The sequence below is a fragment of the Peromyscus californicus genome, unplaced genomic scaffold (assembly GCF_007827085.1).
Source record: "Peromyscus californicus insignis strain IS unplaced genomic scaffold, ASM782708v3 Scaffold_15__1_contigs__length_86483966, whole genome shotgun sequence".
Taxonomy (NCBI): Eukaryota; Metazoa; Chordata; class Mammalia; order Rodentia; family Cricetidae; genus Peromyscus; species Peromyscus californicus.
This window is the reverse complement of record NW_026294447.1, coordinates 37,788,021-37,811,468: the sequence shown is the minus strand read 5'-3', so window position 1 is coordinate 37,811,468 and position 23,448 is coordinate 37,788,021. Positions and strand designations below refer to the sequence as shown.

General features: G+C 48.6%; 1 protein-coding gene across 6 annotated transcripts in view; it reads right to left on the bottom strand.

Annotated features, from left to right (window-relative positions):
• Adck1 (aarF domain containing kinase 1) overlaps nucleotides 1-23,448 on the bottom strand; it is a 100,194-nt gene that overhangs the window by 49,821 nt on the left and 26,925 nt on the right. For 4 of the 6 annotated variants that reach the window (XM_052738636.1, XM_052738638.1, XM_052738637.1 and 1 more), the window contains one exon: nucleotides 12,237-12,440. The exons of 1 other annotated variant lie outside the window; for it this stretch is intronic. In XM_052738636.1, coding sequence (XP_052594596.1) covers nucleotides 12,237-12,440 — 204 coding nt within the window. Of the gene's footprint in view, nucleotides 1-12,236; nucleotides 12,441-17,254; nucleotides 17,717-23,448 lie in introns of those variants that run through there. One more of the 6 variants, XM_052738641.1, reaches the window with a different exon arrangement.

Sequence of the window (23,448 nt, the reverse complement as noted above, 5' to 3'; positions counted from 1 at the left end):
CATTAAAAACTCTCCGTTCCCCTTGCCCTGGGTGTGTGGCACCACCTCCCAATTACTCCACAAGACTAAGTCCCCTCTGCCCACCATGGTAGCTGGTTTAAGAGCATAGGGTCATCAGTGGCCTCCTCTTCCCACAGCCACATGACCACTTCCCACATGGCAACCCCTGAGCTCCCTACAAAATTCTTTGGAAGGCTTGTCTTGGAGTCCACTTCCAGGAGAGCCCAAAAACTGAGACGAACACCCACTATGCAGCAAGCACATAGTCCATGCTGGCAGCTATGCTCACCGGCAGACTGGCAGAGCCTAAACCCCACTTCTGGTTCATGAGGAGACAAGAAGACAGTCACCGGCACTGACCTGGCCCCCAGCAGCCCGCAGGATCATTCTCCCTCTTGCTGTCGAGCAAGGGAGGCCATGGGCTCTGTTCTGGGAGGAGATGAGGATGCTGCAGGCCCTCTGACAGCTCTGGGGGTTCAAAGACAGCTTTCAGCTCCTTCCAGAGCAATGATCACAACATCTGTCCTCCACCCCTGTCCAGCTGGTGACACTCACACTCTGAGATCTAGGGGCTGGCAGGAGGAAGGAACATCAATGCTGCCCTACTCCAGACCTTCCCCATATGACACTGCGCAGGTCCCCTCTATCAGTCCTTCACTGTTGACACTTTGCCTAAAACATCTTCCGATCAGTGCCAGGCTTTGAATGCACATGTGCCTGATCGAGAACACACACACACACACACACACACACACACACACACACACACACACACAAAATCCTATCTATTGATAGATCAATCTATTATCTCCCATTTGATTTCACTTATGGCTACAACCCCCTACTAATGTCTCAGGGCCTCTGATTCTTTCCCTAGGAAGTATAGAGGTGAGGATGTCACCTTGACAGAATCTAGACTCACTTAGGGGACAGATCTGGACATAGGTGGGGGAGATTTTAGATTGAGTTAGCCGTAGTAAGACGATTCATCCTAACTGGGCAGCACCTTTACAAGGGATGAGGTCTTGAGCAGAATAAAAAGGAGAAAACAAGCTGAACACAAACATGGGTTCAACTCCCCATTCTACCACCCAGATGCGCCACACCACACAAGTTTCCTCAGTTAGGATATTGAAGCAGAAGGTTTCTAAATCCTTATGACCCATCAGCCAGGGTTCTCATGGGTTACTTCTGCCTAATGCACTCGCTTATGCATAGCCAGGGGGAAAGAAAAGAGCTGTTTGTCAAAGTCCAGGAACACCCAGGAACCGGGAGGTTCCTGCATACGCTGTGAGGGCTCAGTACATCAGAAGCACAGCTGACAGTTCCTGGCATTTACTCTACGGCAGGCCCTGTGCTTCAGATGGTTGTGTCTGGTTTTTTAATTGACACGTACTAATTGTGCATACTTACGAGGGTACGGAAATGACATCTCGATACACACATACAACAGGTGATGATCAAATCAGAGCAATCAGCATGTCCATCACCTGGCTCGGTCCTCACTTCTGTAGGATGAGAGCATCTGAAATGCTCTCTTCTGTTCGGAAATACACAGTATAATGCTATGAGATGCAGCCACCCTCCTAGAGAACACTACAGCGTTTCCTCCTATCCAACTGCAGCTCCATACCCACCAGCCAACCTCTCCATAGCTCTACCTCTCACACCCTTCTCAACCCCTAGTGACTACTCTACTGGCTACTTTTAGGTGATGAACTTCTTCAGCTTCCACCTATGAAAGAAAACACGGCCGTATTTCCCTTCAGCGCTTTGCTTATTTCACTTAACGCAATGATCTCACAATGCTATGTTGCTACAAATGACAAAATTTCATTCCTTTTTGTTGCTGGATAATCTTCTCTCGTGTATATGCACCACATTTTCTTTTGAGCACTTAGATGGGTACCAGACCTTGGCTATCATGAATACTGCATGGCAATACAGATGTCTCTTTGCATCCTGGTTTCTTTAAAGATGGACCCAGTAATGGGACTACCGAATCATATGGTAGTCTCACCTGAGCTTCTTGAGGAACCCCACATTGCCTCCCACAGTAGATCAGAAAGTGCAGGAGAGGCAGGGAGTGGTGGTACACACCAATGATCCCAGAACTTGGAAAAACTGGAAAATCCAGTCTACACAGCTAGTTCCAGGTAAGCAAGGGCTACACAGCAAGATCCTATCTCAAAAGGGAAACGAAGTGTGGAAGATTCCCTGTTCTCTATATCCTCATCTATTTTGCTATAGCCATTTTAACTGGTGTGAGATATATCATTTTCAGGAGATGGGTCGTGAAGAGGTTGAGGGTTGAGGCAGGGTTTTGCTATGTACACCAGGCTACCCCTGAACTCACTATGTGTCTCAGGCTGGACTCCAACTTACAGAAATCCTTCTGCTGGGCATACACCATCACTGATTAGCAATGTTGAGTGTTTTTCTCAAGTACTTATTAGCCACATATGTGTGTCTTCTTTTGAGATCACCTGCCTATTTCTTGTTGTTACTTGTTTTTGTTGTTTTTGAAACAGGGTCTCATGACATGGTTCTGGTTGGCCTCGAACTCACTCTGTAGACCTGGAACCCATAGAGATCCTCCTGCCTCTGCCTCCTGAGTGCTGGGATTGAGGAAATATGTCATCACACATATTCCTTAATAAGTCTTTTTTTTTTTTTATTGAGGCTGGGTGTAGGGTTTTTCCATTTTCTCTCTGATAAAGCGTGGATTTTATTCCCTGGTTGAACAGACAGCCTGCAGATATTTCCTCCCACTCTGCAGGTTCACTTCAACCTGCTGACTGTTCTCTTTTCAGTGTAGAAGTTTTTTCATTTGACAAGATCCTGGTGATCTAGCTCTGCTCTTGTCTGTGCCTCTGAGGTCTTACCTAAAACATCACTGCCCAGCCCAAGGTCCTGAAATGAAGCATTTCCAGACTGTTTCTATCTTTCAGTCCTCACCACGGCCTATGAATGCACAGGATCTTTGATCACCCCTATCTACAGACGAGGAAACCCAGGCTAGAAAGATCATACCCAGGATGACACATAGCATCCAGAACTCGAGCAAGACTCCAATTCCAAGTCAAACAGGCTCTCCATTCACCTAACAAGCCACTGCTAAGCACTTCTGTATGCAAGCCCTGGGCAGTGCCCTGAAGAAACCCCAATATGCCCTGCTGAGATCATAAGCCAGCACAGAGACGACAAGACTGCAGGCCAAGGCACCGGATTTGAGTCCACGTCATGTGCTTCAGATCCACAAGAGGGTCCATCCAACCTGCCTGAGGGGGGTCAGTGAAGGCTTCAAGAAAACAGAAGCAACCTAATTCTAGAGTTCCATTGAACATTTATTAATACCTACTGTATACCAAGTCAAAGGTGGGACCATGAGAGAGTCAGGACTGGAAAGTGACCAACTACAGGTGCCAAAAAGGGCCTCTGATCCTAACTAGGGTACTGGAGGAAACCAGAGCGGAGTCTCCCAGGAAGCTGCTCCTCGGGACCGCTCTTGGAATAACAGCTAACCTAGCAGGCAGGTGGTCGTGGTGGCGGTCAGACACCGAGGTTCAAGGAATGAGAACAAGTCCCCTGAGCACGTGGGGGAGATGAGAACAAAATGAAACAGGACAGGTGTGGGAGATGGTTCAGCAGTTAAGAGCACTCTCGTCTCCCACAGAGAATCCAGGTTCAGTTCCCACCACCTACATGATGGCTCTCAACCATCTGTAACACAGTCCCAGGGGATCTGATGCCCGCCGCTGACCACCATGGGTCCCGGGCACGCATGAGGTGTACATACATGCGTGGAGGCAAAAGATTCATACACATAAAATAAATAAATCTCAAAGTAGAAAGACAGGAGCCCTAGGGCAGCCCAGGCAGGACAGGCTGCCAAGCTGAGAGGTTCTGCAACCCCTGCTCTTCCCACTGTGGAGCTCTCTTGGACAGCCCCAAGTGTCACCTGACCCCAGGTATGTATGACTCATCAAGAAGTTCCAATAAGCTGGGCATAGTGGCGCACGCCTCTAATTTCAGCACTCGGAGGCAGAGGCAGGTGGATCTCTGTGAGTTCAAAGCCTGCCTGGCCTACATAATGAGACCCAAAACAGCCAGGACTACAAGTGAGACCCTGTCTTATAATAATAATAATAATAATAATAATAATAATAATAATAATAACCACCAGAAGGAGACCGGGGCAGAGATTCAGCAGGCAGAGAGAAAGGACCAGGCTGAGGAGGATTGGGCAGGAGATGAGGGACATCAAAAAAGGACCAGCCAGGCTGCGTGGCCACTGCCTCGCCTCTCCTCCAGTGACTAATGGCAGGCCATCCATTGTGGCTGACATTAATGCTTCCCGCCATCCGTCTCCTAACTCATTAAATTACCATTTTATGGCCAAAATCTCTCTCTCTCTCATAATTGATAAAAATCTCCTTTTGATGTTCAGCATTATTGGGGGAAAATGTTTTTTTATTCTTCATTATGTTTTTAATATAAATGTATTTTTTTATTGAGATCTGCTGGGAAGGCAGGATGAGAACAAGCCAGGAGGAGGGGGGCGGTTCTCCCTCCCCTTCTGTTCCGTTCCCAGAACACTCACTTGATGGCCCTCTGAGACACAATCTGGGGGGACGAGCCAGGTGCCGGGAGGACAAACAAAGGTGACATTCAGGCCAGGAAAAGCAGGTCAGAGGTCAGCTGAACCCATCAATGTGACCCTATGGATGACCGCGGGCCAATGAGGCAAGCTGACCTCACCAGGCCCCTGCCAGAGTCAGAGCACCGAGAACGAGGGCTCCTAAGAGCAAGGACTCCCAGGGGACACAGACCTGCACGGGAGGGGCTCAGTACATCCATGGACATCACAGGAGGATGGGGAACAGTCAGATGGGCGCATGTGTTCAAACAGTCCACCTGTGCTCACCCACAGTAAGCCCACCCTCAGCAGAGTCTACAAAAAAGGAAATGGGAAAATAAGAAGCCCAAAGCCACAAAACTAATAAACCAACGGGAGTTTGGCTCCTGCCCTTCAGTTCAATATAAACATCAAGTAGCCTGTGAAAGCAGGACGGGGCGGTGGGGGGGGGGGGGGGGGGGGGGGGGGGGGGGGGGGGGGGTTACAAACACACGGCTCCCTTCAAGGGCCACATGGAGAACTGAGGTGGTTTATCTATGCTGGCTGGGCCACTGTGCCCAGATACTAGAGCAAATGTTGCTCTAGATGGGTTTTTCCCATTTTTTTTCTTTTGTCCAGTGCTGAGGTTAAAGCCAGGGCCTTGCAATGCTCTTCCACTGAGTGACACTGGAAATCCAAAACCCGGCCCTTGGGTTTTGAGACACTGTCTCACTGTGTAGACCAAGCTGGCCTCCAACTCTCAATCCTCCTGTCTCCACCTCCACAGTACTGGGATTACAGACCTTCCCATCCAATTGATTAGGAAAACAGGTTGCCCTCCATATGTGAGTGGGCCTCATGCAATTAGATGATACCCCTGAAGCGAGAGGGAATTCTGCCAGCAGATGGCCTTCACATTTGAACCTGAACTACAGAGGTGTCAGCTCTTAAAAGGTTCTGGCAGGGCCACTCTGCCAGCTTTGGACTAGATAGCCTCTATAATCACATGAATCCAATTTTTAAAAGCCAATGTATCTTTCTACATATTTACATACATGCATACATATAAAAATACATATATTTGCCGGGCAGTGGTGGCGCACGCCTTTAATCCCAGCACTCGGGAGGCAGAGGCCGGCGGATCTCTGTGAGTTCGAGGCCAGCCTGGGCTACCAAGTGAGTTCCAGGAAAAGGCGCAAAGCTACACAGAGATACCCTGTCTCGAAAAAATAAAACAAAACAAAAAAAAATACATATATTCATCTCAGCTCAGTTTCTCTGGCTAAGCCAGAGTACCATGGGAATGAAAATGTTCCCGGCCTCGGCAGAGAGCAGATAGCCTGCAGAGGACAATTGTCCTAATTCTCATCAAGGTTTCCCTGAGCCAGCTGCAGTCCTGAGTGCTCCCTGCCCAGGCTATCCCTTCTCCTACCTCCCCTTCCTGCCTGCCTTTGTTCTGGCTGGTCCCTGCACCCCACGGTGTTGTTGTCTTTCTGGCCACTACCTCCACGTTAAATAATCAACGGACGCCTTTGGGGAGGAAGTTTCTTAACTCTTCTTCTGAACTTTCGATTCAACCAGAGCAAAACAAGACAACTAAATCATCCCCACATGCCGCTGTGGATTCATACAAAACTGGGTGTATCTGCCTGGGACACAGTGGCACCCCAAGATCTCTTCTGAACCTCCACAGAAACTCCGGCCATGCATTCCACCAAGAGCACTAAGTACCTGCAGCATAGAGCACTCATGAAGACATAATGCGCTCATCCCTGGCAACTATGGGAAGCTACAAAATCAAGCCAATTCTATATCCCTATACTCCTGGCAGGGGAGTTCAAATGCAAAAGACCGACATAAACATGTTTCGGAGGACATAAACCACACAAATGATTCCCCCAACAAAGGCGTTTCCAGATTAAACTCTAGCCAGTGACCATATTCTCTTCAGCATCTCATCAAATTTCAGAGGTGAAAATCCAACCTGGCACAACTGTATTCCATGACAATAATAAACCTCCACCCATCGTTTCTCTTTTGATTGCTCTGTTTCGTTTTCCTTCATTTCAACAAGGTCTCATTTATGTAGTCCAGCCTGGCTTCAAACTCATGACCCTCAGCCTCTGAGTGCTAGGATTATGGATGTCCATACTGTGTTTACATGCTTGGATCGTTTGTTGAAATGTGATGTGTCCTGACTTACCTGGGTTTGTGGGCAGACACGCATGTGCATGTGTGTGTCCGTAATCAAAGGTGGCTGACAATCCTGCTCACTTCCTGAGTCCCACTATCCCCGGACCCACTTATAAAGGATGACCACATCTCTGCATGACCGAGACAATGAGGCTCAGTCTCCCAGTGCCTTCCGATCTCCGCCATCTACAAGTCAGTCCCTGCAGCCTTCCTCTGCCCAGCTCCCCGCCAAGTCCATCACTCCCTCAGGTTCACATCTGAAAAGAACATTGCAGGCCCTTCAAAACGTGGCCTCGGCTCCTAAACACTACCTTCTAGTCAACAATGCTCAGGCACCTCCTGGCTTTTGTCTCTCCACACCTACACCTTTGCCAAGCCCGTGTTAACCATCCGGGAGTCCCTCCTCCCATCTGCAACATCTCTAGTACCACCCGTCTTTGAAAAACCTGGGTCAGATGCCACGGCTTGCACAAAGTCTCTCTGCTTCAGTGGAATCCCGCTCTCTCCTGCAAAACCTTGGACTCTCATGTGACTAGGCATTTATTACCTAGATCCTCAGCCTGTCTCCTGCCATGAGCTCTGGAATGAGGTCAAACCATAATCGGCCACATCAGGGTCTAAAAGCTTCCTTTTGCACATATTCCAGCTCTTTCTACAAGCAAGGAAAAAAGAAAAGGAAGAAGGAAGGAAAGGGTGTTGAGCCACCAAATCACAGGCTGTTAGAACTGGTGGGAGGCCCCAGAGGATACCTCACAGGTGAAGAAGACTTAACGATGGACTCCTGTTGTTCAGAGGAGGCATGCATGAGGCCAAAGACTGGCGGGCACGGGGGGTTGGAGGAGGTGGAATGTATGCCTCATAATCAGGAAGCAAAGAGAGTCAGGAAAGGCCTAACAATTCCCTTCAAGGGTCCCTGTGATGGTCAATCTTAGTGGTCAATGTGATGGTAGTTAGAATTATCACAGGAATTAACTTCCGTGTGTCTGTAAAGAATTCTCTACATTGGTTAACTGAGGTAAGAAGACCCACCTTAAAAGACCCACCTGTGTGGCAGGCTGGGGTCCCATACTGAATAAGGAGACAGAGCTAACCGGCAGCACTCATTGGCATCTGCTTCCTGGCTGCAGGCACACTGTGCCAGCTTCTCACTCCCGCCACCATGCTTTACCTTCATGATGGACTGTGCCCTCCAACCGAGAGCCAAAAAAAAAAAAAAAAAAAAAAAAAACCAAAAAAACAGAAACAAAACCTCCCTCCTCGTGTTGCTTCTTATCAGGCATTTACCACAGCAATGAGAAAAGTAACTATTACAGTCCCCGGTGGCCTGAGGTCCTGCCGGTGGGCCCTTTCTCTACTAGAGGCAGAATGCCACGAGTCCAGGGCCCGAGCCTTTAAACCACAGACTTTTAGAGAACAAAACAGTCAGCGGCCCCGTGACTTAGGCCTGCACCTGCCCCCTTCATGGTGAAGAGATGTCAGTCTGGCCTCCTTGGACCATGCGCAAGAATAAAAAGAGCCTGAATCTCACACTTCAGGGCTCCACCATACACCCCTGACTTGTGAACTCAGGTGCCATCTGCTGGCCAAGGCAGGTACTGCATTTGGATCTGTGGCCCTAAGGGTAGTCAGGGAACACAGCTGACTCAGTCCAGGCCAAGGTCACTTCTGAGACAGCAGGAAATGCCCCTCTCTTTAGGGACCGGCTCTTGGGCCTCCTCTTATTACTTTCTGCTGCCCTTCACTTAGCCAAGTGGCCCCCCAGAACTCTTCTAAGCTAGTCCCTATGCAAGGATGAAGCCCTTAGGTGACCTTTTCTCTACAGGACCACCTGATGTCAAGGGGCTGGGACTCATCTGGAACCAAACGTAATCATGGAGTTAAGCGTCCAGGGATGCTGTTGCCTCCACCTTCTGCACCATCCCTATAGTGGAGATACCCTCTCAGAACAGCCCTAACTCCCGGGAACAGGAAATGGCTTGAGTACACAATTGATTCTCAGGGACTCCGGGGATGGGAAGGGTCCTGAAGAAACACGTGAACTAAGCCGTCAGGACCAAACCAGCACCCTCAGCTCCTGCCTACCCCTGCTGGAGTCTGAGAAGCAGGCACACTCACACGGTCTTTGAACTTGGGACGACCTTAAAACCCAGCCAAGGACTGGAGAGCTAGACAAATGGTGATGCACAGAATACCTAGCTTCTTCCAACTACATCCTGGAAACTTAGGGGTGGAGCCCGGCTGCCATGGGAGGGCCCACAGCTGGAGGGGGCAGGAATTAATGCAACCCGTCAACACTGTCCTTAAAGAGCGTGTTCTTCCTCAGCGGTGTCGTGGGAGGGGCTGGGGGCGGAAGGCTGCCGAGTGAGTGATTTCCTCCGCCCTCACACCCCCACACTCACCTACCCTGCCTCCCACACAGCCCCTTTCCCCTCCCCTCCACCCACAGATGAAAAAGTGTGTCACCAGAGAACAAAGGCCACCTCCCCAGGGGGTGGGGGGACTGCCTGGGGACCTGTGGTACCGGAGGTTTCTACACTCCCCAGCAATGAGGGACAGCCACTCACCCAGAACTGTGACCTGGACAACAGCCTCACTCTCTCAGAAGGACCACGGACAAACTGGGACAGTAGCCATACATACAGTGACTAGGCTTAGGACTACTCAGCTAGAGGAGGCCTGAGGAGACTGAATACTCAGGAAACATCTTCCAACCCCAAACCTCCCACAGCCGCTGGCTAGCCCGCCATGACTGTTGACAGCTCTGACACCCTCTGCCCTGGCCCGGTCTGGAAGGAGCCACTGACCTGCTCTTGGCCCAGCCTTCACCCAGATGCTTCTCCTACCACCCCTCCCTCACATCCACCCCTGCTGAGCTGCCACACGCCAGCAAGGATGCTCAGCACTGTTATTACAGTGAGTTACTTCGTTTTTTAGCTCGGGAGGCGGGTGAATCTCACACTGTTGGGAGCCAGAGGCCAACAGTCCCAGCAAGAAGCAAAGGCAGGCTGGCCAGCACCATGTCAACCCTGTCGCTGCTGCCCTGGGTTCCTCTATCCAAGCCCCGCTCCTCCTAGCCTCCAGCTTTCTCCCTGAAACCAACCCTAAGTCAAACCTGGCTTTCATTCCTTCTACCTCCTTCTGGAGGAATCGTTCCTCGGAGCAAGGCCGTCTTGGAGGCATCTGTGCCTGACCCGGGCCTCACAGAGTCAGACCGTGAGTCTCTCTGCAGGCCAGGCCATCACTGATATGCAGGAACCACTTGTCTGGGTGCTGGATACTTACTACCAGCTCCACATATCAGTAAAAAAACAACGGGACTGATCTTTATCCAGCCTCTGCCACATCCTCAGCCTTGCCTTGCATAACCCAGGAAAGCCCATTTGCCATTAAACAGACACTGGAAGTGACTACACACCTCGCTACTCTGGTGCTACAGGTCCAGGGAAAATGGGCTGTCATGGTCTTCATCTCTGAAGATATTCTGGCTTGCAATAGAAGGGCCTGATTTCCAACAAGCTACGCCACACTTGGAGGGTGCTAAGTTATGCGGGCCCTGACACAGATGGTCCAGGGAGATCAACCATTTCCCAGGACAGCTGCAGTTCATATGGGATAACAGCACCTAGCGCTCTGCCCAGCATTTGCTGGATGGATAGAAAGATGAACAACTAGCCTAGAATCACTTAGCAGATAGAGAATATAGAAAGGAAAACAAAGACATTTCCGGCAGAGCAGGGATCAAGACCATAGGCACTGAAGGCCAGGGGTACACAGCGAGAAGGTGAGCGGGGCACGGGACATGACAGCCTGCATAGTAGTGCCCTCTGTTTGCTGTCCAGTGTCTTCTATAACCTTCACACCAACCATAGTGGGCACTACGGTCTTTCTCATTCTACAGATGAGGTGACAGGAACACATAACTTGTGCTGGGTCCCAGACTGCATGCAGCTCCAAAGCCCAAACTCTAGTCACCGGGCCCCTCCCATGCCAAGGCAGTCGACAAAGCAGGTAGGTGTGGTGTGTGTGTGTGTGTGTGTGTGTGTGTGTGTGTGTGTGTGTGTGTGTACCACACAGATACGGGTACCATGGAGGCCATCAGATCCCAGGAGCTGAAGTTAGAGATGGCTGCGGGCTGCCCAGTGTGAGTGGTGGGTACCAAATGAGTCCTCTAGAAGACGGGCAAGCACTCTTAAGCACTGAGTCATCTCTCCAACTACCAGGATTTTAACTTAAGGACAGCCGGCAGGGAGGCATCAACAGTTACAAACCAACGTCAGAGCAGGCAACAGGTGAAGACTGGACTTTTAAGATCATGCTCAGAAAACTCTAGACAACAGCACTAGGTGAGGGGAATTAGGGTTTAGCAGAGGTCTCGGAGGGGTGCTCAAGTTGTAGCACAAGGGTCTTAAGGCTGGGCCTGACCTGCTGCTCAGCCACCTGCAATGGGCACTCCAATCTCTCCGTGTCCAGAACAAGCCAGTGAAGGTCCGAGCAACCACACCCAGTTTAGAAAAAAATAAAAATAAAATTTAAAACAATGCCCTGCAGGTCACCATCTTGAGGGTGAAGATGAGACAAAGGGGCCTTCCTTTCCTTTCTCTGTCACTCCAGGGTACAGAATGGACATGAGAAGGTGAGACTTGAGGAGGTGAGTTCTAGTGCCTCTTTCAGAAAATCTTTTTTTTTCTTTTTTCTTTTTTTAGACAGGGTCTCACTACATAGCCCTGGCTGTCCTGGAACTCACTATGTAGACCAGGCCAGTTTTGAACTCACAGAGATCGACCTGCCTGTGCTTCCCAAGAGCTAGGATTAAAGGCGTGCAGCACCGTGCACATGCCCAGCAGGAAGCCTTCTGACAGTCAGAGGCTACTGGTAATAGAATGGAGGGGCACCTTGGGCAGCTGGCAGCTAAGAGAGTAAGCATCCCAGCCCTGGAGATCAAGCAGGCTGGGTAAGTGTCTGCCAGAAACATTCCAGAGAAGCCAATGCAGTGAACTGGACGGTTTGCTGATGGCATCCTAGCACAGTGTGCTAGCCTTCATCCCTCAGCTGCAAAATGGAATCGGTAATAGTTCTCACTTCACACTTGCTGTGAGGACTGTGACAGTGTAACACACAACAGTCATCAGTATGCAGTAAACCCCCAGGAGCTGACAGACAGTATTAGGTCAAAGCATCCGAACCATCTCAGGTCACCAGCCAACGCTGCTGAATACAGACATCTCACATTTCAGCTATTATCTTTTACTGATGGGCATTGAGGCTCCTTCTAGCTCGTGGTTCAGCACTGAATGCTGCTGAGACATTTGATTCCACATCAGCGATGGATCCTCAGTACCCTGGGCCAGGCAGCGGGACTCTGAAGGAGCCTTTTGTAAAGGCCTACTTTTGTCTGGTCCCTCCCTGCTCCAGAACAACAAGGTACCTCCTTGCCCAGGTCTTCTCGGATGACCTGCTGGACTTCTTGCATGCTGCTCTGTGGGGCCTGACTGTGCAACACCTTCAGCGTGCTGGTGTACTCCTCCGGCAGCAAGTAGTCCAGGGCCCCCAGGTGCTGGCCCACCTTGATGAAGGTGCCCCGGTTGGCACAGCAGAGCTCACGGAGACGTCTGGCAGAGCGGAGATGCACCTGCAGAGGACAGGCAAGCCAGAGAAGTGAGTGCAGCCTGTTCCCTGGACAGTATCCCCTTCTTCTGCCTGTCTGCTCCAACACCTTTGTTTACTCCCTGGTGCCCAGGGCAGGTACACACACACACACACACACACACACACGCACACGCACACGCACACGCATGCACATACACATACACACAGACATGCACACGCACATGCAGGCATACACACTCACACACACACACGCGCGCACACACACACGCACACGCACACACACTCATGCACGTACACATACACATAGACATGCACACGCACATGCAGGCACACACATGCACATGCACATGCACATGCACATATGCGTGCATGCACACACACTTCTCTTTTCATCTTTTACTTTCCTAGTCCCCGGAGCAGTCAATTCTAATCTCACACTGAGGCCAGCCTCTGCACACAGCCTGATGCTTCCGGTCTCCTCCCCTTCTATCAAAGCTTAACTGGTTGGAGCCTCACTCCCCACAAATGAGTATTCGCAGCTATTAACCGAGACAAACATACGGACTCATTGAAAGGTATACTGAGCTAATAGTTTTTCCACCTACTCCCCAACCATCTAAGACTTCAAGTTGTTTGCGACTCTACCACTGACAGGGTGATAACAGTAATAATAGTAAACAATAATGACGACTAATACATATCATATTTTCTAATCCTCAAAATAGTTCAGGGAGGCAGAGTTGATACCTTTAAAAATAAGAAAATCAGTTGTCTTATTTAGAAAATAGAAATGAATATCCAAGGAAAGGCTATAAAACACTCCAAATCCAGGGCTTTATGCCCACACATGGAGCAGACAGCTGGGCAGGTTGTCAATGATGAGGCCCTTCATTCACACTCTGATGTGACTCTGTCCTACTAGAGTTGAGAGGCGTCCCCACATGCACCCAAGCTGGTCAGCTGAGTCACCAGCCCAGCCCAGCTCAGGGTCTTGAGGTTAGGTAGGCCCTACTTTATCAGGCTTCAGATCCTAGAGTTACAGACAGTTGTGAGCTGCTATGTGGGTACTGGGAATTGAACCCGGGTCCTCTGGAAGAGCAGTCAGTGCTCTTAACCACTGAGCTATCTCTCCAGTCCTGGAGCTACAGCTTCTAAGGAAAGCTGGGCCTTGCATATAATGTAGGAGACAAGGAGTCCCCGTGAGCTATGGGGACCTGTTATCTGCTTCTATCCAAAGTAGCAAAGGAGTTTGAACAATGAAAAGGGAACTTGCACTCTCAGGGGCTGAGAACAATGACAGAATTAGCGATGAAACCATGTGAAGAGTTAGCACGGATGGAAGAAATGCCTTCCTGTACAATCAGCTGCCAGGTGAGCCCCAAGCACGCTAGTCCTTTAGATAGCCGTTCTCAACCTGTGGGTCACAATCCCTTTGGGGATCAAATGACCCTTTCACAGGGGTTGCCTTAAGACCATCAGAAAACACAGACATTGACATTTCATTAGAGCAGTAAAATTACAGTTATGAAGTAGCAACAATAATAATTTTATGTTGGGGGTCACCACAACATGAGGAACTGTATTAAAGGGTCGCAACATTAGGAAGGTTGAGAAACAATGCTTTCGATAGTAAGAAGAGAACGCTGGGGGCTGGAGAGATGCCTCAGCAGTTAAGAACACTTGCTGCTCTTGCAGAGGATTTGGTTTGGTTCCCAGCACCCACATGGCAGCTCACAAACCATCTGTAATTCCACTTCCAAGGGATCCAGTGCCTTCTCTGACCTCCATGGGTACCTGGCATGCAGACGGAGCACAAACACATATGCAGGCAAACACTCAGATACATACAATAAAAAATTTAAAAAAGAAAAAGAACCCTGCAGCCCTGAATACTCCCATCCCAGCTCCAGGCTGTCTTCAAGCCCATAGGGACCCATCCATTTCTAATCCTGGTGTAGGGCTCTGATGCCCATCACAACCCATTCTAGGGGGAACCTATGGTCCTACAACTCCACCCCCTCAGTGGAGGCCTCCAGCCTTGATGCAGGCGGGGTCCAAGTGGCACAAAGATGGTCTGTTTGCTCTAGCAGTTAACAGTAAGAAATTCATCCCAACATGGAGAGTGACCCCAGAGGAGGTAGAGTTGGGAGGCAGGGAGATTCTCTTGAGAAGTGGGAAAACGGGGAACTAGGGATGCAGTCCATGTGGTAGAATGCCTGGGTAGCATCCAAAGGACTTGGTTCAATTCCAGAACCACAAAGAACCGAAACCAGGACAAAGCTGGCCAGTGCCAGACAGTGGAAGGACATACGGAACTAGGTTAAGTAGTGGCATAGCTGGTCAAGGGCAAACGGTAGTTCTGAGATGAGATGATGGGGTCAGAACAAAGTTTAAAACTATTGTAGACAAACAACTCCAAGTGTGTGAGTGCCTGTGAAGGGCAGTGGCCAACCTTGGGTGTCCTCTTCGATCACGCCCCACTTCAGTTTTGGGGACAGGGTCTGTCCATGAAGCTGGAGTCCATCAATTCCTCTAGGCTGGCTGGCCAGTGAGCTCCAGGGAGCCACCTGTCTCCCCAACACCCCCAAGGCTGTGGTCACACATGCACGCCACCACACCCAATTTTTAAGTGGGTGACAGGAATGCAAACTCAGGTCCCCATGCTTACACAGCAGGCACTTTACCAATTAGGCCATTTCCCTGCCCCTAAAGGTAAAAAATTAAATAAATAAAATAATCTTAGTAAATCAAACCCCTGTAAGTGGGACCATCTACACTGTCTCTCAGCTATGGATCCACCTCTTCTTTGATCCCAAAGACAGGTATCAGGTTTGGGCAGCAGGGAAATGCTCTGAGGCCCAAACAGAGGCCAGCATTGCCCTTAATGCTTCCAGTATTCAGAAACGATGAGCAACCAGTCGAGGCAGGCACTGTTCCTAGATTAGCAGTGGCCCATACCCTCTACTACCTGTAGGCCCCGTCTGTGAACCAACCAAGGCACTCCACAATGCGTTGAGCACCCAACATGCTGTTCCTACAGACTAGCTTGCTGTTATACCCACTCACAAGCTCTTCTGCCAGCCATCAGGCTGTCCCCGAGGTGGGAAGAACTCAGCTAAGTCATCAGACTCAGCCTTCTTCTCTGCCCCATCATCTCCAGGAGGAGCTGCTGTGTATATTTACTGTTCCCGCCATTAGAATCTCATTGGATCTCTTTCAGGAATTAGTCATCTTTCACTCCTTAATAATTCTTTATATTCAATTTCCCCTGTTCAAATTACTTATGTAATTAGAAGCTGGGTGATACACAGTGCTAAGCCCTGAAATTAAATTTGCAATGATTAAGATGAAATTTGAGGGGTTTTTCAGATCAAGAGAACTAGTGAAGCCACAGTTTGTGCGCATGTGGGTGCATCCTGAAGGTTGCAGCATGTTTTGCTGTGTGTTGTTGCATGTTGTGGGACACCCTGGGTGCATGTGTGTATTGCTGGCAGACCTGCCCACTGTGTTCTTTAAGCTAGATTCACATCTACATGTCTCTGTTGCTGCCGGTCCTTAGAAAGCATTGGCTTCATCCTGTCCAGCCTCTCCAAAAGGAAACAGGGTTCATTGTTCCTCATCACCTATGACTTGAAACAGTGACAAATGGATATCTCTTGACACAAAGGGATGGTCGCCTTCAAACACTGTCTAATTAACATGGGGATCCTTGGTTCACCCAAGCCCAGAGGGGCCAATCAACTCTGGCTTGACTATTACCTGGCACATCTGCTCTTGGGTACAGAGGCTATGTGTGTCTATACTGTAGTCTGTGTACCTCAGGGTAAGCCACCCAGGCACCAAAAATGTAGACTGGTAACAAAGATAGATCATACACTCACAAAACCAGGATCCATGAAACTGAGTCAGTACCTACTGCATATGGCACCCTCATTTCCACTAAAGAAGGCCTGAGGTCACCTTCATTCAGTTTCTCTCTCTCTCTCTCTCTCTCTCTCTCTCTCTCTCTCACACACACACACACACACACACACACACACACACACACACACACATACGACAGAAAACTTAAAATATTCTGTTATGGTGCAAAACGCAAATGCTGCCTAACAGTAACACTCAGCCCTCCAGGGTCCCTGTTCTGCTCCAGCTCCCGCAGGTCCACTGTCCTTTTGGATCAGAAGCCAGGCTCATTCTGACGTTCAGGATTACAAGCACACATCACCAAGCTCACCTTTTTACATGGGTTCTGTAAATTCAAAGCCTCATACTTGCAAGGCAAGCAGTTTACCAACTGAGCCATCCCCCAGCTCCAGAGCACAGATCTTTGATACGTCCATAAAGATTAAATAACTTCAGAGTTCAGTGACACTCTCAAAGTCTCACAGCCAGTAAATGAATGGTAAAAAATCACGATGTGGCCTTCGTCCATCAGACACCCAGCCCTGTATACTCTGCCCACTATGCAAGGAATTGAGCATTGGTGGGGGTTTTGTATGTACTAGGCTTGCAGTGGGGATGTACACCATGGTCTTCACATAAAAAAAAAAAAAACCTACAATATCAACTGAGCAGCGGGCATACATCCATAAAGCCAAAACTGTCAACAGCAGGCAAGAAAGGTAGCTGCCCAGTCACTCCATGTGACGGGCACTGAATGGTCACCAGGTTAGGAAATGAGGTGGCCCGACCGTTGGATCCAGTGTATACATTTTAGATGGCTACAAAAGATGTATTCACTCCTAACCAAACAAAGGAGGTCATGTGACTTGCTAGTCAATGTTACTGACACTGGAGTCAGGAAGACTTGAGCCCAAATCCTATTTTGCTACTTACCTATCATCAAACCTTGACAGAACCTTGGTCTCTTCCCGAGCAGAAAGAGGACAATAATCACGCTCATCACAGTGGTTAAATAACATAATGTGTAACATCAAGCCCAACACCAGGCCCAGCATATAGTCAGTGCACAAAAACTAGCAGAAAGAGGCACAGGGGAAACAAATCAATCTCTCCAGGGAGTGAAATGTCCAAAAATTAATAAAACAGAGTTCCCCAAAGAGTGGCTGAGAAACAGTTTTTAAAATGTTAAACATCCTTAGCCATCTGGGAAGTGACAATTAAAACTACTTTGAGATTCCATTACACTCCAGTCAGGATGGCTAGATCCAAAATACAGCCGGGTGGTGGTGGCTCGCACCTCTGATCCCAGCACTCAGGAGACAGAGGCAGGCGGATCTCTGTGAGTTAAAGACCAGCTTGGTCTACAGAGTGAGCTCCAGGACAGCCAGGGCTACAAAGAGAAACCCTGTCTCAAAAAAACAAACAAAAAATCCAAAGCACAAATGCTTGCATGAATGTGGGAAAGCAGGAACCCACATTTGCTGATGGGGGTGTAAATGCAGCCACTACGGGAATTAGTGTGGATGTTGCTCAAAAAGCTGAAAACAACTCAGACATGATCCAGCTCTGTATCTCTTGGGCATATACACAAAGAACTCTACGTCCTACCACAGAGATGCTTGCTCCACGTTCATTGCTGCTCTGTTCACAATATCCAGTAAATGGAAACAGCCTAGATGCCCATCAACAGATGAATGGGTAATGAAAACGTGGGATATCTACACAGAGAACTATTACTCAGCTACTAAGAAAGATGAAATCATAACGTCCATAGGCAAATGAGAGGAACTGGAAACAGTCGTCCTGATTGAGGTAACCCAGGCCCAGAAAGGCAGAGGTCACATGTCCTCTCTCATTTGTAGATATTAGCCTTGAATCTTTAGATATTTGTGTTTCATTTGGAATACTCACAGAGGCCAGTAAAATACTAACAGACCATGAGAGAAGCCTTCAAGAGATGGGAGATAGACTACACTGATATAAAGGAATAAATTATGGCGGGGAAGGTGAGGGCGGGTAGAAGAGGAAACTGGGAGGGATAAATAACTCTAGAGACTTCTCAAAAGAGGTCATATGGAAACCTACTACTGTAGAATCTTCCTAAAATATAGCTATATACATACATAAAAAGAGTCAAAATAGAATCACCCTATGAGGGCAACAGGACCCCTACTATACCAGAGACTAACAAATAAAAAGCCCAGTGCTAGGAAGGGGTTACTTCTCCTGAAGTTGTTGGCTAGAGAAGTCTCATAGATCCCTAAACAGTACAGGCTATTACCAGTGCTATTGTCTACCCTCCAGAACATGACAGCGAGACCCTCTGGCTGAAGATACCACCTACTTGAGTCACAGAACATGGAGAAATCAAGTTAGAACTAACCTGGAAGTTTCGTCTCTACTGGCTAGCTTTCATTGTGCTGGAAGGTGCTAGACACGCTACCAGAGGAGAAAAGTAAAAATTGATCTTACCCAGGTGTGAATTCTGTCAGCTGTAACAGTCTGTCTGGCAAGACATGCCCATGGGAGCTCAAATGTCATGTGCTCCATGACAACCACTTTGCTGTCAGTCAGAAGCCAACCACTTTCTGACTGGACTCAGAGCCCGCTACACAAGATGAAACCCATACTTGGCACCATTATCAGGCCTCTCACCATGGTAAGACAGCTCACAGACCGGAGGAGAGAACCTACTACTCTTAGTCCACTAAATGTAAATAGTATTAACCCAACTCCTAATAACCTATCATTACACTCATAGAGTAAGGCATCTCTCAACCCTCATCAGAGAAGCTTCTGTTTGCAATAGATGATGACTGACACAGAGACCCACAACTGGTCAATGTGTAGAGAATAAGAGACTGCAGAATGCCAGCCCTAAGTGGAACAAATGTACCACACCTGGTCCTCCGAAGGCTCAGGGATCTTTGTGGAAGAGGGACCTAAAAGAGTCTAAGAACCAGAGGTAGTGGATGACCACAAAGAAACAGTGTCTTCTGGACACAGCCAGGCAAGTACACACAGGAACTCACAGTGGTTGTGACATCATACACAAGTCCTGTGCAAGCCCAAGCCAAACCAAATCCCAGCACGAGAGAGTAACTGGGCACACAGATCTACCCCTAGCTGAGCTCTTGGCAATTCTTTGCTTTGGGAGAGGAAGGGTCAACAGAAAATGCCCTTTGATGGATTTTTTTAAAAAAGAGTTAAATGAGAGGGAAGAAGGGGTGGATCTGGAGGAGCTGGGGGAGGGATGATGAATGGGATTTAAGTATGTATGAAATGCTCAAAGAACTAATTAAACGATGGATAAAAATATTTTTAAATACAAAAGCAAGCAAACAAACAAAAGGCCATGCATAGTGGCGCACACCTTTAATCCCAGCACTTGGGAGGCAGAGAGAGGCAAGCAGATCTCTGTGAGTTTGAGGCCAGTCTGGTCTACAGAGTGAGTCCCAGGACAGCCAGAGCTTCACAGAGACCCTGTCTCAAAAAAACAAAAAAACCTTTAGCCCATCTCACACACACACACACACACACACACACACACACACACACACACACACACACACTTCAGTCTAATAAACCTGGTCCCTACATACTAATAGGAAGAAAAGCTAATTTCACAGACTGTCATCTAAACCGTGAATCATCACCCTACAAGAAATTCAAATAGGCCAGGTGGTGGTGGCGCACACCTTTAATCCCAGCACTCGGGAGGCAGAGCCAGGCGGATCTCTGTGAGTTCGAGGCCAGCCTGGGCTACAGAGCAAGATCCAGAACAGGCACCAAAACAACACAGAGAGATCCTGTCTCAAATAAATAAATAAATAAATAAATAAATAAATAAATAAATAAATAAATAAATAAATAAATAAATAAATAAATGCAAATAGCACCTGTGGTACATACCTTACAATCCCAGGACTTGGAGGCTGAGGCAGGAGGCTCATGAGCTTGATCCCTATCTGGGCTAACTAGAGAGTTCTAGGCCCTCTCACAAAGGTAAGGAGCGGAGCTAGAGAGGAGGGAGAGAGGGAGAAGAAAGAAACACACATAGTATTATTCTAAACATACAGACTTCAGGGTCCCCTCAGATTCTCCCAATTCCTGCCTCTTCCTTTGACATCTGGTACCCACTTGCTCACTGCACCCCAGTTGTGCCAATACCCAGCACCTGGCTTCACTGATCAGCTGGCTGTATGGGTGCAGTGCCTCCTCACCAAGATCCCCAACACCTGCCTCCCATCCCCACTGAACTATCACAGAACAGCTGGCATGATCTCCCTGCCCAGGCTCCTTCTTCCTTTTCACTCCCAGCTCAATAACATACCTTATGATTACCTCGTTACCACCTCGCTGTAATGAGTTTTAATCTGCCTCATATTAATTAAAAGCATTGTTATTAGACAGTTTGGTAGGGGGGGGGCAATGAATGACTAAGAAGATAAACTCAGTGCCGATTAATTACTGATTTGAGCCAATGGAGCAAAGGCCCAAGACCATTCTCTCTCCCTGTCTGAGCCCCTGGGAGCAGGGGCCCTACCCTCCCCAAACTTGGCAGAAAGGTCTCAGCATCAGACTGAATCCACAGGGGCCCCATCAGAACTGATTAAGGTTTGGGGATGTCCTGAGACAGGGGTACAGATACACAAATGCCCCACAAAAGATGCGAAGGAGTGGGGGGCAGTGAAAGGCAACGTCACAGATTCCAAACAGAGCCAATTGAGTCTTGAATGTGATTAGGTATGTTGTATGCATGCTTGGCAATGTCATAATGAACTCACTGCCCTGTACGTTAACATTGGCCAAAGATGAAGATGAACACAGAGACAACCATGACAATGAATAGCAGCATCTCCATGGGCAAGTTACAGAACTTCTCTCAGCTCGGTTTTCACATCCATAAACAACATCTACCTCATGGGGTTGCTGGGAAGTGAATCATAGGTGCGCTGCTCTTAGCCAAAGCAGGTATTTCTTTCTTTTTTTTTTTTTTTTTTTTTTTTTTTTTGGTTTTTCGAGACAGGGTTTCTCTGTGTAGCTTTGGAGCCTATCCTGGAACTCGCTTTGTAGACCAGGCTGGCCTCGAACTCACAGAGATCCGCCTGCCTCTGCCTCCCGAGTGCTGGGATTAAAGACGTGCGCCACCATGGCCCAGCTAAAGCAGGTATTTCTATATCTGTTGTAAGAGAACCTGAAAGGTGTTTTAATCAAGTATGGTGAGATGCATAAACACAGACACAATTATCATGAAGGACATTGTAGAATTTTTAGTCACAAATCCCTAGAAGTCATGGCGTGCCACCTAGGCCTACATCGAAAACTGCCAGGGAAGGTAGAAAGCATGGGCAAAAAAAAAATCTTTGTTGTGGGTTCTATTGGAAAGATGAGTGAGGCAGGGCAGTTTCGGACCAGCTGGCTTGAGTCATTACTGCAGGCTCTGGAGCACAGAGGCTATACCTAGGTGTCTGGGACCTGGTCCTGGACATTTTTTGTTTGTTTGTTTGTTTTTTGTTTTCCGAGACAGGGTTTCTCTGTGTAGCTTTGCGCCTTTCCTGGGACTCACTTGGTAGCCCAGGCTGGCCTCGAACTCACAGAGATCCGCCTGCCTCTGCCTCCCAAGTGCTGGGATTAAAGGCATGCGCCACCACCGCCCGGCATGGTCCTGGACATTTAGAGTTAAGGAAACAAGGCCTTGCGCGTACGAGCTGAATGGAAGGGGTTGGGGAATGAGGACTCTGCATCAGGTGGCTTGCATGTCAGAGTCACAGTACCAGGAGAGACACTGCCTCTCTCAGGATCGGTCACAGAGAGGAAAAGCACTTCTAATGCCTACAAGGACCCAGGACTTCAAAGTATCCAAAGATAATAGAAAATTAAACAATAGCTAATCCTATATTCTCTAGCTTTACTCCCTCGGCAATCTCATCCAGATCCATACGCTGCGGGCACAAAAATCAGCATCACCAACCGTGAGCTCCCCTGCCTTGAGCTGGACAGATCCAAGGGCCTCTCTGACATCACTGAGAGACCCAGGCCTCAGCAGAAATGCAGGCATAGAAGGAAGCCCCCCTACTCCTGACCTCCTGACTGCCTCTAACTTTTTGCCCTAGCTAACACCCTGCCCCATAAGGAAGGGCCAATCAGAATCCGTGAACACCTCACCCCATAGGAAAGGGCCTATCAGGAGCCAGGAACACCTCACCCCACAGGGAGAGCCAATCAGAAGCAGACAGACAACTCCAGGTGCTAATGTTGCAATTCCCTAGACCCAAAAGAGCCAATCAGCTCAGTCCAGGTACTCCTACCCAGGACTTGAGCCAATCCCAGGTCTGTAACTGGGCAGTCTTGGAATTCCCCCAAGCCCCCACCCTTGTCTAGCCACTATAAAAACCCTCTCCCCATGCTGCTCGTGGTCTCTCCTGCTCTGCTCCTGCCTCAGTTGGACCAACCAAGTTAACTCATATTAAAGACTCTGTTTTTGCATCGGATTCAGTCTCTTGGTGACCCTTTGGGGGTCCAGATTTTGGGCACAATAATCACACTAGTGTCCAATCAGTGCCTCAAACATATCATGTCCTTCCCATCACACCCATGACCATAAAGCATGATCCCACACCCCAGGCTTCCCCACCTTAGAAACTGGCAACTCTAAACTTGGGAGTCTCCTAGGCCATAGACCTTGATGTCCCAAAAGGCCGCTTCTCTCCCCTTCACATTCGAAACGTAAAACGGTGGTTTTCAAAACCCTGTGCATCGTGCAATGAACATAGAAAGAAGGAAGATGAACCCAACGGTAGCCCCCGTTAACTACAGAGTCCCTGTGAAAAGGACCCTTGAGTTAAGGAGACAGAGTTCAGTCTAGAAAGAGTTCGCAGGAGAGAGAAGTAAAGAACACTGATAAAGGAAAATTGGCAATCTGCACAGAGCCAGTTCCCTGGTATTCAGGCCGCTCAGCACACATACATGCAAAACTGCCTGCGTCCAGAGAAAGAACAAGTCCAGAGATTAGAGTTAAGTACCAGGACTCACATGTGGCCTAGTCTTACCATCCAGTCTGGAAAGTATCCTAATTCATGGGACACTGTTCATACCCAAGAAGTTCCAGCCTCAGTAGCCAGAGA